The 17090-nt window shown below is 38.0% G+C and overlaps 1 protein-coding gene across 1 annotated transcript in view; it reads left to right on the top strand.

The window, feature by feature from the left end:
• SPAG17 (sperm associated antigen 17) overlaps nt 1-17090 on the top strand; it is a 109832-nt gene that overhangs the window by 6725 nt on the left and 86017 nt on the right. Inside the window, exons 2-4 of the mRNA XM_055807155.1 lie at nt 1099-1239; nt 1639-1698; nt 16724-16852. Coding sequence (XP_055663130.1) covers nt 1099-1239; nt 1639-1698; nt 16724-16852 — 330 coding nt within the window. The remainder of the gene's footprint in view (nt 1-1098; nt 1240-1638; nt 1699-16723; nt 16853-17090) is intronic.

Raw genomic sequence — 17090 nt, 5'->3', positions numbered from 1 at the left:
CTTTGTACATAATGGTCACATATGAAAATATTTCCATCTAAATCCTGAAGTTACTGCCCTCTCTTAAATTTGTCTGTAAAATCTTTCCCTGCTATGATGCACAGTGGACCAGTATGTGGCTGCTTAGCCTGGTCCTGATTAGCATGACAGTGTCTTGGGACTACCTTGATCTTACTGAAGCTCTTTCCATATTTACCTTTATGCAGCTTTACTGATACCCTTGCAGTTTACACATGCAGATGTACATTGAAAAAAAAAAAAAACCCAACAATTTGATGATTCCTAAAGCGTGTGCAGCACAGCCGTTGGGTGTGCTTATGGTTCAGCTGCCACTGGTGCTGATAAGAATACTCTGGAGTGAGATGCAGGTGTGCGGGAGGTGGCCAGCTGCTCGCTTCGAGAAAGGGAGTCCAGTAGGTTGAAGCAGAAGAAATGGGAAAGAAGAGTAACTAGTAAAAGTTGCTTAATGACATCACTTTGAAGCTTTTGTGGTATCACTAAATAACATGTTCCAGTCTTCTCTTGTTCTGCATTTCTTTAATACTGAAATCAATTTTTTTCCATAAAAATGTGTAATGTTTGAAAACTGCTAGTGTTTCTCAGTTTTCGATATTGTAGTTCATAAAACATCATACAAATGATGGTACAATTTTCAGAAAAGGCATCTGTGCATTATCTAATTCCTGGGATGAGGGATCTGAAATTTGTTTATTTTTTTCTACAGCAAATAATCACAATAATACATATATTCAAAATCTCCTTCTTGTTTGCTTACTGAGCTGTCAAATCTGCAAATGGCATTTAAAAATCACTTGATCTTTGTGTGATGTTTACATGCAAGGAGGTTTGTAGAGGTTGTTAGCAGGCATTTGTGTTTTCCATAGCATCATGCTGCCACCTGATGGCAGAAATAATTGGGACAAAGTAGTATATGCTTTTTCGGGTTGTGTAGACTTTATTTCAGTGTGATTAATACAGTGATGTTTAATATCTCTTAAAGGGAGTAACTATGTCTACAGGATTACTCCTTGAAACCGCAGATAATCACTTTTGTTTGCTTGAGTTTTAATATCTGAAATGTTTTATTTTGGCACGTAGGATGACTGGAAGCCTAGTATCACTTTTGTTGTTGGGACCAAAATTGAAGATGAAATCCACACCAAGGCCCTGTCTCTTGCTGTGCAGGTGCCGCAGCGGAAGCTCTTCAGTGTGGTAATGCGTGAAGACATTTTCAGACAGGTATTCTAAGAAAGGACCTTCTAATAACAAACCAAACCCTAGATCTCACTTCTAGATACTAACTGCTTTGACCTGGAGTAACTATACACTTCGTATTCAATTGAATTGCTCTGTGCAAGTTTTAAAAATTACACTAATTTATAGGAGTTAAAAATGGAAAAAGAAAATCTTATTCTATAAGCTCATCCGCTCCCTGTAAATAGTGAGGTTTTGTTACAGGCTTTTCTTCAAGGTGCTGATCACAAAAGCTCCCTCCCTAAGGTAGAAACATGGGATACCATAAGATGATTCCTCACTGTTTTGGAGTGAGAGTGTAATGTTTGCAAAAGGGAATAATGAGTAAAACTATTTGTGTAAACTTAAAATCTTCTCACAGTAGAATGCTTTATTTCCTTGCAGGTCAGAGAATCTGGGAATCAAAAGGGGAAAAAGGTTAAGGATGTGCCTATGCACTATGAGGTATGTTAAAACATGGAGTGCAGAGTCAGTGCTCTTTCGCGCTGAAGTAAATACAGCTGTGTGATTGTGTTATGCGTACCTGAGTAAATGCAAAGCTGTCGTATCTAGCTGGTAAAAACATTCAACCATCTAGATACTTAAACTACTTTCGTTTTGTGATACCAACAGTGTTCTGTTGGACTGCTAATTAAGTGAGGATTAAGATGTCTTTTCAGGGATGTGAGTTAGTTTTATTATGTTAAGAATATGTTATATGGTCATATCTGATGATGGTGTCATAAATTACAGTAAAATGATCTGCTCTCTCAGATGCTCCCAGTAATTTTGAGACTTATGCCTTCATTTATGGGAATGCAGTCTCATAAATGAAACACCATCTCTGTGTGCTAGTATCCATTCTGATCTCATTTTGATGTTAAATTCTAACCTGGTTCGTCTAGTGGGGTATGTCAGCGGGGTTAAGAATCATGCTTAGTACAAAGAGTACTTCCTCCTACCTTGTTAATGTTTTACTTACAGCTTGTGAGAGGTTATAAAATCCTGTGATTAATTAGAAGATTGTTTAAAATTTTCTCAGGTACAGTTTTATGGCCCTGCAGACCTGGAGCATAGAGAATTTTGGATCCCTCTAAAGAGATCTTGTTTGTGTTTTACTTCTGCAATGACTAATAAACTTTTTATGTGTCTCGGGTTTTGGTGGACTTTATAACAGGTCTTTTTAGTTGCAGTCTGTTTTTCAGTAATGCCAGACTACTATCCGAACAAGTCCCTTTGGAATTATTTACCACTGACATGACTGTGAATTTTATGCAATTAACCCTCTTCATTTAGGACTAGCCTCCCAGGCAAACTCACCCTTGTATTATCTGGTATGTAAAACCTCTTCAGTCCTACTGACAGAAGGATTTTGAAGTCTAGCTCTAAGCAGAAGCTTTGTATGATACCTGTATTTAATTACTAAGAGCAATTTTCCTTGTGAAGTGGATACTTATTAAATTCCAGCTGTCAGTGCTGTGTCTCATTAGCTGCTTACTTTACTCCTCAAAGACATTTTTTTTCCTCCCCCTCCTTTAACAGAGAATGTAAAATGCCTGTTCTGACCTTTTGCTTGGACTCAGTTTCCGTTCTAGCTGTAGTAAATTAAAAGATTGATCATGTTGCCACAAGCATTAAGATCCTGCCTCTCTGGGCAGAATTTGCTCCAGAGCGTTCACTTAAAGTCCATGTGCAGTTTGTGCATTCAAAGCTTTCACTGCAGCAAGGATAAACAAGAACGAGGTTAGCACAGAGCACAGGCTTGTGAAGCGTTCTGCTGAGAGGAGCATTTCTCTCCTCACCGTATGCAGTTCTCTGCGGTAGGATTCAACACACTGGCATTTCCACAAGTGCATATTCATTTCTAGGGAGGCTGTAAATGAGAATCCTGACATTTAATGGTCTTTGAACATGACATGTACATGTGTGTGAATCTGGGACTGATGACATGCAAAGTAATGTGGTTATTAATGGTATTAATAGTAACGTTGTTACCCATGTCAGTCTTGCGCATTGCATCTACTGAGATGCAGGGGGGGTAATAAATTTCAGTGCAGCAGTCTGCAGTGCCTACAAGTCAAGAAACTTTAACAAACTGCTCTTGGTATTTTGCAAGCTAATTATATATCATATAAAAATAATTCCTTTTGTCTATTTTAAATTATTTCCCTTCAGGGTTTCTATTGTCTTACTGTGTTGTATTTCATATCACTCTTATTGTACAAAGTGAAGAGGATTAGGGCAGGCTTTATGAGTATGTAGCTAAAAGATTTCCATATCCATGAGAATTAGGTACCTAATGCCTTAAATCTCTTAAATGACTTGATGGGAGTAGGAGTCCTGGTTGGTAGTTTTGTGCTAATTCCAGCACTTAATTAAGTGATGATAGGCTGAATCTGTCTTAAAGATGCCATGGAAATTATTTTTTCTCTTTGTATATGGAAAGGAGAATGTTACCCTTCCTGTAAAATATCAAGAGATTTCGTAATGAATCAGATTAATTTATCATGTACAGTTTTTTGAACAGACAAGACCTAGAACTACAGCATGTTTAAATAAAATATATGCATTTTATAAGCAAGGTACGTATCTTTCAATGTTTATGTACCTCTTTCTTTTGTCAGCTTTCTGTTAAGGCTGGTAATGCCATGTGTAATTCAGGTGCTTTACCACTACCACTAAATATGATAGTGGTTTAGTTTCCAAACTTTGTGTTTTGAAAATCTATTCAAGCCTAAACATTCCATACTAGATTTTTTCATGAGGCTGATTACCCCCAACCCCCTTGAAAGTTCTGGTGAGTTTGAGTTCAGGGGCTGTGTGGATGGAAGGATTTTTATTTAATTAATTTTTCCCTTGTTTCCAGTTTTGTTGGACTTAACTGGGACAAGGTCAGGAAAGTTGCCTTTATGTTACCCAGGAAATTTTGAGAAGGAATCTTGTCCCATACTCATAAAGGAAAAAGCTGGAGCTGGGGGGTAGTACTGTGGTGAGAAAAGATTGTGAAAGAAGATGAAGCCTCATGTGGCCTGTTCGTGTGAAAAGACTGGAAGTAGTTAGAGGGTGTCACTGAGAACGGACAGTTAAATAAGGAACATGGCCATGAGAGAGAGGGATGGAAGGGACAGAGATGTGGAACAGTTTGGTGGTTCTGTCAGATAAGCTGAGATGCTTGCGATAAAGGGTCACAGAAGGATGAAAAAGGCACAAGTGGCAGAGACGAGAGCAATTCTGCTTTTACGTGGGTCCCAGAACACTGTTTTCAAAATGTGTCCTTGTGCTTGTGAAGCCAGCAGAACTGAAGTCTTGTAACAGCAGCATCCTTCCACACTGCTCTGACTCATCTCCAGGACAAGCCTTCCTGTGTAACCAAAAAGGCTTAATTGCAATTAAAAATATTAATCTTTATTACCTGTCAAGAATTAATATATTAATTCTGGTTTCTCACAACAATGCTCTTACCTATAGTTGTCAAACTAAAAAATACAATAAAATCAGGTGCCAAATCCAAATCATGGCCCATTCTCATCCTGGAATGCTGTAAGACTGGAGCAGAATTAATCAGCTGTAAATGAGTATTTCCCAGCTGTTAAGCACTGCATAGATAGCTCCTTCTACTGGCAACTTCTGCATTTGAGGATGGGAGGCAGCATGAGCAGTGTGCACTGCACTCCAGTAATCCTTGCTAGACTTAGGATTTATTGAGGACAGGTATAGGTGAATAGAAGTTAGAAAAGCTCTAGGCATGGCAGAATTTTATATATACATAAGTGTATACAAATATATAAATGCATAAACCCAAACCTACGGAGTAAATCCAACTTCTGCTAGGCTCTGAAAGAGCAGAAGCATGTTTTAAGCAGAAAAGATGGGCACAAGGCAGGGGAAGAAGCCATTATGCACGTGGAGTGAAGGCTCCGATAGCAGCAAATCCCATAACTTGCAGGGCATGGAAGGAGAAAGTGGTTGGAAAAGAAATTCATATTGGAAAGGAAAAGGTAAATGGACTGTCTGGGCCTTGAACCTCAAATGCCGTGGAAGTGTTTGGTGTAATTGAAAGGAAATTTTCCTACAAGTGAATTATTTTTTTTAATCCTGCTGTAATGATGCCTTTTTTCTCCTGTCTTTCCTTCTCCTGCAAGACACAGAGCTTTGAAGAGTTTTCTTTGTCTGTTCCTCTCTAGTAAAACTGACCCGATGCTCTCTTGTGTTCTCAGTCTGTGCTGGGAAGGGCTGGGTAAATGCCCAGTGGTTTAGGCTTACAGGGTGCCAGTTTACGCTGTTCTGGCTTACAAGGGGATTTAAGTGGGAGCTATGGCACTTCTGTGAGAGGTAACTTCTGGTCAGGTGTGAAAACTTCAGAACTGTTTTGCAAGTGTAAATATGATCTGGTTTCCCAAGAGACCATAGTGAATTCTACAGAAATATGTATATGTGTGTGTGTATATATATATATATATGTGTCAGCACAAAATAAGATCACTAAATTGTTTTGACTCTTCTTTTTTGGTAGGAAAGGCTACTGACAAGAAAAGTTCTAAACAGTGTAGCCCAAGAGTTGGATTTCTTACCAGTATTGCTGTCACCAGTTTGGTTTTATGTCCTGCGAAATTAGTAGCTAGACAGATTTGATTGGCAGAAGAGACTGTTGTGACCTGTAGCACAGGTCACAGTATTTTTTTCAAAAATAATCTCTATGTTGGAATTTCAAAAATCAAGATTGGATGCTTTTTCTAAATGATTGAAAACAATTGAGAATCTGCTACATCTTAATTTGTTTCTGGGGAGACCATTTCCTGATAAAAGTTACTTCTAGTTTCAGTGTAAATGTTATGTTTCAATGTATGGCTTACAGCCATATTTACCAAATGAAATAAAGTCTTGCAATTATTCTCTGTGTAGAAACTTTGAGATTGTGTTCAAATTGTCCCTTAACTTTTCCCTTTATTTAGCAATGTGTAATACATTCCTTCATGGTTTTTCTTCAATTCTTTACTAATTTCTGTTAATCTTCTCTAACCAACATTTACAATTCACTGATTTTATTTAGTTATGGACACTGAATGGACTTGGTGTTTTTGTTGAATATATATCAAATGCAAGCAAAACATAATGCGTGTACTCCTATTTGATAGCTCATCATATACGAGTCTGAAGATTGTGTAAGTTATCGTGAGTGCTGCCTTGCACTGAGAGCTAACTTTGGATTGATCAGTTCATCCTTGACAAATGAATCCTTCCCAAAGTGACCACTTTACAGGTTCTCCTTCACATAAATGTGGTGGGTTTCTTTCTTCTGAGATAAGTCTTGTGATTTAACAAAACCAAATCATACTGCTTTCTTGCATTATACTAGCTACATTAACCAAATTTCTTTGTATGAATGAGTTTTCTGCTACATTCTTTGCATCGCCATGGTTATTGTGTCTTCTGGATATCTTGTAATTGAAGACTTGTTGTCTTTTCCCAGATCATTGACAAGCTGACAAAATAGCCTCAGTACATTGTATGCTTTATACCCCACAAGAAACTTACCTGTTTGATGATGACTTTTTGTTTGTAATTGCATTTTTAGATCTGTCAGTTAATGAGTTTTAATCTGTGTCACTGCTTGCTAAAGCAATGGTCAAAGAATACTTAGGGAATTCTGCTTTTGGCTGTATCATATTAATCTGTTTCAACTAGAATTGCAGTCTTACCAGAGGAAGCTATTCTCTTTGTGAAAAGGCACCTTCCTTTTGTTTCCAAGAAGAACAAAATTGGATTGGTAATAATTATTGGTAATAATTATTGATAATATTATTATTGTTGTTCAATAAATCCTCCATTAGGACATTAAGGAAATAATATCGGCTCCTCTGTTACTCTGCTATGATCAAGATTACATTGCCAGTACTTAAATACATACTTTATTCTACTTTCCTGTTTTTTAAGTGTTGGTGTGACATCAGCTTTCTTTTATTCGCTTTAAATCTGCCTTTGTTCTCTGAGAGTTATTAAAGTCAATATTCAGCATCTGAATTGCTCCTCATACCTGTTTGTAATACTACTTTGATTACATTGCCCAGGTCTACTGGTTTTTGGTATGCCGAGCTTTAAAAGCTTCCTTCTTGCATCCTTCTGTTGATACAGTTGGAAGTAACTGCTTATTGATGAAGTGACTGTTGGTTTTCCAAATGCAGAGCAGAAGAATCACGGATTAGGCCTTCTTTCCTACACCTTTATTGACTCTTCTACTGTTTCCATTTAATACCAAACCAATGCCATGTTAATGATATTTTTTCCTGGTACCATTTGAAAAAAAAAAAATAATCTGTTATCATCTTTATCTCTGCTGGTGTATGTTGTCTTTCTCTTCTTTTTCTTGCTTTTCTTCCTTAAATCTGAAATAGTGAGAACTTTTAAATGGGGCTATCCAGGATCTGGATATCCAGGAACCCATCCGATTGCACTGGATTATCTCTTGGTTGATTCTGGCATGTGACAAGCAAGCAAACATTAGCTTGCATGTCACATGCTAGAACTGTTAATACTTACACAGAAGGGTATATAGGATTTTGATTACAAATTGGTTTTTTTGTCATCACTGGCTGAACACAGGATCTGTTTGATTCTCCAGTTGCCTTGCTTCCGGATTGGCATGGAAAATGGTCCTTATACAAAACCTCACCTTATTTTACCTCCTTGCTAACAGGGAAATAGCACTCACTCAGATACTTCAAACTTCTGGACTGATAAAAGCAGAACTGCCAGTTTTACTGTCTGAGTCAAGATATGTCACAGCCAACCTGCATCACCAGGCAGATACCTACCTACTTGTGCAGTTTCCACAAAAAAATCCAGAGACCCCCAAATTAAATCTTTCTACTGCCAAGCTTAATATACACAGTTTTGCCATTAAAAATCCAGTTCAGTTGAGTGCTTGCATATAAATCTTAATTAGTTCATGCTCTGTGCAGCTCATTTTGAGAACTAAAAGGTTATTGGTTAGAAATAAAATCTTGCATTGTTTTAAGATTATTTATATGGTACATGGGCTTTTTTCTTTGGTTGTTTTTTTTCCCCCTAAGATTGTGCTGTCAGAATCCTTGGGAAGTTGTGTAATGGTCACAGCACTTCTTGCCTTAATAGGCAATAGTCTGTAGCAGAGTCAGAAGGATCCTTGGGTTTTCTAGGTGTAACTGAAACAGATTCCTCTCCTGTCACTTCTAACACAAAATATGTAACCCAAGATATTAAGAACTTCTGTAGGATAGTAAAATGTAAGAACAAACATGCTGAAGTGGAAAAAACCATGATTAATTTAGCCAGGAAGCAGTTGATGTAAAGCAGCTTTTAAGCATTTCTGTGATTTCATGCTTTACTACAAGCATGTGGAGTGTAGACTTAGGAAGTGGGGGTTGCTGCTGGTAAGACTGTTGGAAGTGCTGGTCATGTCATGATGTAAAGAGAAGGGCCACTGTAGGCTGGAACTGAACATGTAGTTTCTGGGATCGGTGCTCTTACTGTATTACAAAATTTTATATATAAATATGTATATATTGTATTATATATAATTATGTGATAGATAATTATATAGTTATATAATAAATATACTATCTAACAATGTCGTCAATAGAAAAAAAAAAACAGAGGGCAAGGAGAACAGCATTAGGGACAAGGAGTATGCATTTATTTTGTGTTAAGGATGTTATAGTAAATTCCTAGGGTAGAAAAATCAAAAGTTTTGGGTTTAGATTGATGTGAAAACAAAACTCTTACTGTCGCAAACATAACACGGCAAGAAAAATTTTCACCCAGGAAGTACAAGATGTTGTGTGGCATCTGGAGGAGAGCAGACTTCTTAGTAGCCAGGCTATGTGTCACTGAAGAAAAAAGTTTCAGAAATAATGCTAGTCAGGAGTATTTTTAAGGAAGCCTTCTGGTTTCTTGTGGAAACATGTAATTAGAGGTGACGTATTTTTGTGGAAATTTATAGATTTTGATAAAACACCATCAGAGAGGTTGTGGTCAAGAATAGGCTTTCTCAAAAGTAAGAGACAGTCTTATTAAAGCCCAGCCTTCTCAGTCTAAAAATGTATGTCAATAGAATTCTATTTTGTAATAAAAGTTAGAAAGATTTTGTTTTCATTCCACTGTAGAACAAAACTAATTGTAAAAGTTATTGTAAAATGGAACAGCTCAGGAGCCAAAACTTGTCTGGTATCATTGTTTTGATGAGAGGGTTCGAAAGTAAAAACAACTTTGGCAGCCATGCTGAATGGTTGGAAGGATAGAAAGATTTAATTTTCTTTTTCATTCCACTGCAGAGCAAAACACATACTGCAGTCTTAAATGTCGTAATACAATGGAACAGTTCGACAGGCAGCCTTTGTCCAGTGCTATTGTGTGGATGCAAGTTAAGAGAATGTTTTTGCAGAAGGACTTGGCCCTTACACTATGGATATGCAGAGGATTAATGCTCCAGAAACAGCAGAGAGTTGTTACAAGCAGATACCTTTTAGGGAGGTACTGGCTCCGGGGAAGGGTAAGGAACTTTACACCCTGCTGTGGGCACTGTCTACTCATCTGGTTGCAGCTCTGTTACATCTCTTACAAAGCTCCTGCCAGGTGCGTTGTAGTGTAGAATAGAGTATGTTTTGTAAATGATCCCACTGTATGAGGTGGTATGTTTACCTGAGATACTTACTGTCTTGTCTCCTGAGGAGAGTTTAACTACTCTCCCTACTGGGTCAGTTTACTTAAAAGAATGTTAAAGACAAAATTCATTAGCTTAGGCTTAGCAAGTTTCACAACTCCCATTGGCCTTCAGCAGTTTGTGAATATCAGCGTGAATGAGCCTTATGGAAGACTACCAGTGTCTGCCTATCAGCTGAGGTTAGATTTACCCTCTCTTTACCTCACAGGAGACCTTTAGAAGCAGTTCAGTTTGCTCTGCTACTAACTGAGTAGGGACGATTTATGGCTGTGCCAAAATACTCCGAACAGAGACTATCGCACCCCAGGACACAAATCTTTGGCATCTTCAGATGAACTGCAGACTTAGGTTATCCATATTCTTTCTAGATAATGTTAGGAAACTACAAGATTTTCTACATCTTGAAGATTTTTCTAGCAGTCACTGAAGGAAAAGCTACAGAGGCACCTACCTGTCCTGCTCACCTTAATTCTTACTTCAGAATGTCTTTGGCTGGTAGACTTAGTGCTTGCTAAATTGCTTGGGCTTTGATTGCCTTGCTAGCACCAATATCCAAGAGAGTAGAATATCATTGCCAAACGCCTTATCATAACTTGCCCAAATGGAAACAAAAGAACATGTTCTGACAAAAGAAAAGGCATTCAGCAGCCTTTCCAGAACAGCAAACATCTCGCCTAGTTCTGTGTTCCATATGCCAGTCCAGTATGGATGTCTTAATGACCTAGGTCATGCTAGTGGCATTAGAGGTGTGTGTGAGATCAGGTGAATAGTTTTAAGCCTCAGATAACAGCAAAGGGATGTTAATGTCAAATATAGGAAACCCATGCCACCTAAAAAGAATAAAATATTAGGCAGACATACCATTGTGTCTTTTCATCAGCCTTTGCCGCTGTGATTCTGTGATTGTCAGAGCATCTGATGCCACTCCATGATCAATAGTGGCCTGTGTAGTCCTTTGAGTTATCAAATTATATGCCTTCTATTTGAGATTTCTTTTATTCCATGAGACTGGGCTGTTGTTGCTATGAACCAATCAGTCTTAGGAATTGTAGTTGTGTTCAATCGATTTCTGAAGTCTCTCCAGTTTGGTATACTGTTCCAGGGACCCCTCTAAGGATGTTAAGAAGTACCAGGATTTTTAAATGCTGAAACTGGGGCAAAAAGTCTTGAGCTCCTGCAGGAAAACAATCTGTGTCATCTCATTTTCTGGTTTGTAAAATCTGAGAGGTCGGATCCTGTTATTTAAATGAGACAATTGAACATATTCATCTTTTCAGAATAGCAACTCTTCTTCATAATCCTAATCCCAGTATTCTAGAAGCAATGCCCTCTGCATGTATTATTACTTTCCTACTGTTATTTGTAATTATTTGGCCTGAAGCCAGTCATAAAACTCAAAATTACTGACAACTTATTTTCTAGGTAAGAGACTTAATACCTTTTGAAATTCATCTATTTAAACCCTGCTTTGGAACACTGATGAGACCTCGAGTTTGCTTCCTAGATTACAAGGTTTCCTGCATGCATGCAACTTGGTATAAAATTCCCTGCTTTTTCTGTGCAGGTTTTGTTGAAATCTCTGTGTAACTAGAGCAAAGAGCAATTATGTCTGTAAGCGTGACATCCTTAGATTGATAGAGGGACCCTCTGGAGTAGCCAAAGGAAATGTTGTTCTCTGTTTTGTTGCCTTCAAAAATTTCAGGTTGTTGTAGTTGGACAATAGAATCTAAGTCACTTTTCTCAAGTAGAGCAACTAATTCCAGAATCCTTTAGTACCACAGGTTAAAAAAAAAAAAAATGCCCAAACCCCTGTTGCAGAGCTGGACCAAGGTGGAAAGATCCTGCCTAGGAGCTGTGTGGTGCCAAGCCTATGAGGCCATTGGTACTTGCTGCCCCTTGAGCTCTGAGGCAGCTCAGGAAGCTCTGGCAAGATGTAGCTAGGTGGGTTCTGCCAGCACAAGGGCTGATGGGACAGCTTTGCTTCTTAAATCTTTTTGTTCCGCCTCTGACTGGGTTCTCTTCCTAGCCAGATGCAATGTTAGGGAAGCATGACTAAACCCTTTAGCTTTGTAATGTTCATTGTGTGGATCCAGTTGGCTGGAATTACTGGAGACAATTTGCTTCTCAGAAGCATAAAATATTCTACTCTACAATGGAAAGACTTGCTGGGTAGATTCATACCACTGAAATGTAAACATTTCAAGATTTGATTGTAGCAATGTATATTTTCTGAGCACAGATTACAGTAGACTGGCCTGTGCTTTGTTTTTAAAAAGGTCTGGGTTCTGTAGGAGTTCTTCAGAAATCACTTAAATGCCATTTCAACTGTCTCCCCCAAGGCAGAGTGTTAAAAGTTAACAGGTATCTTGAAGGGTCACACGGGGGAACCTTCCATATGCATAAAACTCCTTCCTGAGATAGAAATGCTAATGACTGAGCTTTGGAATCCTGGGATATTTGTATCGGTTTTTTTTCTTCCCTTAAAGCAGTTTTGTTTGGTAGCAGCTAGGTGGTCAAAATGTTCTAGGAGGTACATGTCATAGATGGTGAAAGCTCCTGTATAAGCTCTTTAATAAAGCCAAGGTGAAAAGTCATCCTAATTTTTATGTATTCTATTTTCTCATTTTTACTTTAATTGGGTTATTCACCTGTTTGTATTTCCCTTAAAACATTATTTTAGTATGTGTAACACTAAGACACATACGCTGTACACATGTTTTAGGAAGTTCTCATTCTGCATTGCTGAGATTAAACCAGTTAAGGTATGCCCTCAGGTTGCACATTTTCTGTAGAGGGAGATTTAAAGAACAGACCTTCTTACAATGGCTATTTCTAACTGGCTTTCTGCTAACCAGATCAAGCTGTGTTGTGATTTGGTAAAAAACAGACTCACTCATATGAGTGTCAACATATTTTTCTAGGGCACAAGCAACCATTGCAGCTGCTTTGCGATACGTTCTCACAATAGAAAGGCAGCTATTTAGTACATGAACAGCATAAGTATTTGCTCAGTATTGCTCAATAATGAGTGTCCTATTCTTATTTTAGTAGGCTTGTTTGAAAATTACTCTGAGGGGCAAAAGAAGTCATCAAATCCACTTTATTTTTTTTTAATTGACTGGAATACATGTTGGTAAAGTCTTCATTGATTAACAAAGATGATTCGTTGGCTTATCTCAAGTTTTACAGTCTGACTTGTAGGTACATAAGCTCTCCAAGGGCCTCTGTTCAGATATGCAATTGACTTATTGATTTACAGCTCAGTTTGAATTGTGAGTGGTTCATTCAGCAATGAATGATAATGGGTAAGCAAGTGATCTTTTGACATTGTAGTTGGGAAGATGTTTTGAGAGGGAAAATGAAATTAGGTGAATAGTCTGATAGTAGAGACTGAATTGCCTTTCAGTACACTGGAGGTGCAATCTTGAAAGAAATGGTTTCAGTTAGTGCAGTGCCTTCTTGGTATTCTTTCAAGATGATTCTTTGTAGTATGCTATAGTCAATGAATGACATCAGCAGATTTAGAAATATTTAATAGTATGTGTAAGGTCACCTTTGGACAATAAAAATGTATTAGTATGACACATGCAGCTTTTGTTCTGTAGCCTGTCTTGAAAGCTGTCAAAGTGACAATCACTTCTTTTTTTTTTCCTGCTTTTATGAGTTTGCTCAGGAAATATTAGAACAGTTAATAACTTGATTGGTACTTGTAATCCATATAGCCTCTTGACTGATGGCTCTTCTGTTTCAAATTGACTTGAAATGTGTCAGCTGCTAAGGGATTTTAATTACTGAAAAGTTCTTCTAGGAACCATTACGTTTCTTTTAGGAAGCGTTATCTGAAGAATATGTGATGGCCAGGATTTCATACAGTTTCAAGAAGAAGAGGGAAGACAGGGCTTTGTAACGCTCACCCTGGCTATGGGAGAACTACACTGTGAGACTGGCTGATGGCAGTTCATGGCAAGGGATGCTACTGCTTCCAAGTAGTGATAAAGCTGTGAAAGTTGATAATGTGATTTATCACTCTGAAAGTTTTTCTGATTATGATATAGCAGCTGCTATGGTTCTGTAAATTGAAAAGGAGGCATTTCAAAGAAAGGTACCATAAAGACTCTGGCTTTAAATGTTACCCGAACATTTAAGACCGCTCTCCTGTCTCGGTGGTGCTGGCATCTGCCAGAGCATCGGACAGTGCAGTGTCACTTACAAGCATTCTTGCAGTGTTTCAGTGGCTTGAAATACGTGTCCTCTGCACCAGGCAGCTAAACTTCTGCGTGGGTCATACTGCCACCATATGAGATCAAATACTGCATCACTGAAGCCTTTCTGCACTTCACAAATGTGACCCCTGCGGTGTGAGGAATGCTATGTTTCCTCTTCCTTTAAAGGGAAAGAGGCCCTACCTAACTGCATTTGTCCATCCAAGTTTCCATGGTTTCTCACATAGGAAAAAGGTCATCACTGGCAGGATGAAGTATAGCCAATCTGAAATGAATCCACTTCATGGTATCCCAAAAAATTCCTTCTGTACTCCTACCAAGTCTTTGTCTTCAGCTTTGTTTTTTTAATTGAGGCTCTGTGGATTCTTAGCTGTTTATGCCAGGTGCCTGCATAATTCACAGGATGACAGATGAAGTAAACATACATAAGTGTAATAGATTTAATTTCTTTTATCCACTGTATATGGAATGATCTATTTTGTGTCTAGCAGTGATGAAGGTTTGTTTTTTATTTGCTTATGCCTAAAGCAGATTTTACATAGCTGTACAAAAAACTGTTTGCTTTCTCTGCCTTGCCAAATGTAGTGTGCTCATTTTATCTTTGTCTTATTTGTCTGACCTCTCTCCACAGTCGTGGAATGTACTCCTGTTCCTTCCTTCTTCCAAGAACAATAAATCAGCAACTGCCATCGAGCTGGGTTACTATATATACAGTTGTCAGGAATCCTTCCAGAATCCCTCTCTTTCCCCTCTGTTGTGTTTCAAGAAATGTGCAACTCGTCTGGATTAGGCAATTGGGAAGCATCCCCTTCCATAGGCTGTTAACACCACTTCTGCAAAAAAACCTGTATGAGATTTTTTTCTCTCTAAGGGAAATTACTATGCTATTTCTACCAGTCTTTTTTTTCCAGAGCGCAGATTTGTGTACCTAGCTCTGGATGACTGTTTTTTTATTGGAATAGCTGGTAGTTTCTAGTGTGCCTACAGTCTGGGGGAGTTTTTAAGTCTGTTCTTAACATACCCTTGATTTTCTGCCATGACTTTGAAGTCAACAGGAGACTTTCTAGAAGCCCTCTATGGTTGGCTTGTTGAGGTAGTGACCAGTAAGTAATCTCACCCTGAATATGAAAGATGTAAAGCAGAACTGATCTTAACCATGATGTGTTTTCCTATGTGTATGTTAAGGAGATCATCAGGTTTATTAGCGGTTGAGGGGCAGGATTGTTTTTGGAGGGTTTATAAATGCAAATATTTTGGTTGCTTTGTCTCCCTGTTATGCGATTCCGACAAATCTGAATTTTAAGAGATTTATTTTTCCTTACTTTGCTTTCATTTGTATGAAATAATAATCCAGCATATAATAGTCTGGATTTCATTTTGGCTTTGTTTTATTTAGAGAAGCATTTTTAGTGGCTATGTTTGCTTACGTAGGTTCTACTTGTGAAGTTAAAATCTCTAAGCTGGGCAAGAAGCTATGAAAGCTCCAAGCTAATGGTGGTGTTTGCGCCAGACAAGACACAGTTCAGTGAGATGCAGTGTGCACCTTCATTGTCTGAATGTTAGCAAGCAAAATTGACACCATATGTGCCCAACTGTAATTGCTCCAAGAGGGGAAAAGAGAAACATGTCAGAACATTCGAGTAACACCTAATTCAGCCCATGGTTATAAATAAAGCTGATGGTTGCTTAAAAACAAAAGTAGGAAAATATTATGGTTATATTATTCCTCAACAGCGCTTCCTACATAGGTGAACTTTATTACAGAGACAACACAAGTGAAAAGAAACATATAACAACTTTTTATGGTATTTTTATGTTATTTTATTTTTTTCGCAGTAAATAAAGTGGTTATGAGGCTCCAAGGAAAACGGCCCAGATGTTACTGAGTTGTATGAAATTTAGTGGAAACAAGCTGTAAAAAACATAGTCATAAAACAGCCTGTCAATGCCACACATCTGGACAATGCAGCTGTATGTTCCTGCTGCTGTCATCACCCTAAGAAAACTCAATAGCCTTATTTCACCCCAATTAGGCTGCATACCAGCAGAATCAGAATTACACAGGGAGGGGGTATATTTTCACCAAGACAGACCCTCTCAAATTCCACTCAAGGAGTTTCTATCTTCCATTCAGGGCTAAAGCCTCAGACACTAGTCACTTTGTAAACAGTACTCAAAACTATTCCCCTTGATTTGCTATTTGTTATATGCTTTTTAATTTATTGCTTTATAATAAGTAGTGGCTTCATGTTGCTTCTCTGTTTAAAACCTAAAAGAATGACATTTTACTGTGAGAACTGTGTGTCTGTTGACCTTTACATGAATCATAGACATTTTCTCCATTCTAGTTTTGTCTCATACTACAGCAGATATATAACTTCATTTGAGGTCTTAGGAACTAAAGAATAGCTGTGTATCTTACTGGTATATTGTTTTTCTGGAAGTGTGGCTGTTTTGACCCACGCATTGTACAATGTGAGATAGTGTTTCGGCATGCAGAATATGTCAAATGCAAAATTAAACCCATACAAGTCTTAGTTATTTTGGGAATTTTTTTTATTCTCTGCAGGTGATAGAAGTAGCGAAAGCCATTCTAGATAGTGGTGAAGAAATTCCTGTAACACTAACTGGAAAGCTGTTGAAATTTCAACTGCTTTGTCTCAAACAGAAGGACCTTCAGAGGAGAGAAGCTGAAAAGGTACTATAGAACGCCTTAGTGCAGATGCTTAATTAACTTTATGAAGACACTTCTAGTGCTGTTTCCATAAATCCAGCTTTCTCCTCATGCTTAACTTCCTAGATCTGTAATTGAAATGTGAATTGAAATTTATCTTTTTGATTTAATTACATTTTGGGGAAGAAGCTCTCAATTACTTAAGTGCAGGTGAGACAGGGAAAAGAAAAGAAAAAATATTGTGCAAGAACTCTTTGCTAGA

The sequence above is a fragment of the Falco peregrinus genome, chromosome 6 (assembly GCF_023634155.1).
Source record: "Falco peregrinus isolate bFalPer1 chromosome 6, bFalPer1.pri, whole genome shotgun sequence".
Classification (NCBI taxonomy): domain Eukaryota; kingdom Metazoa; phylum Chordata; class Aves; order Falconiformes; family Falconidae; genus Falco; species Falco peregrinus.
This window is presented reverse-complemented; position numbering and strand designations above follow the sequence as displayed.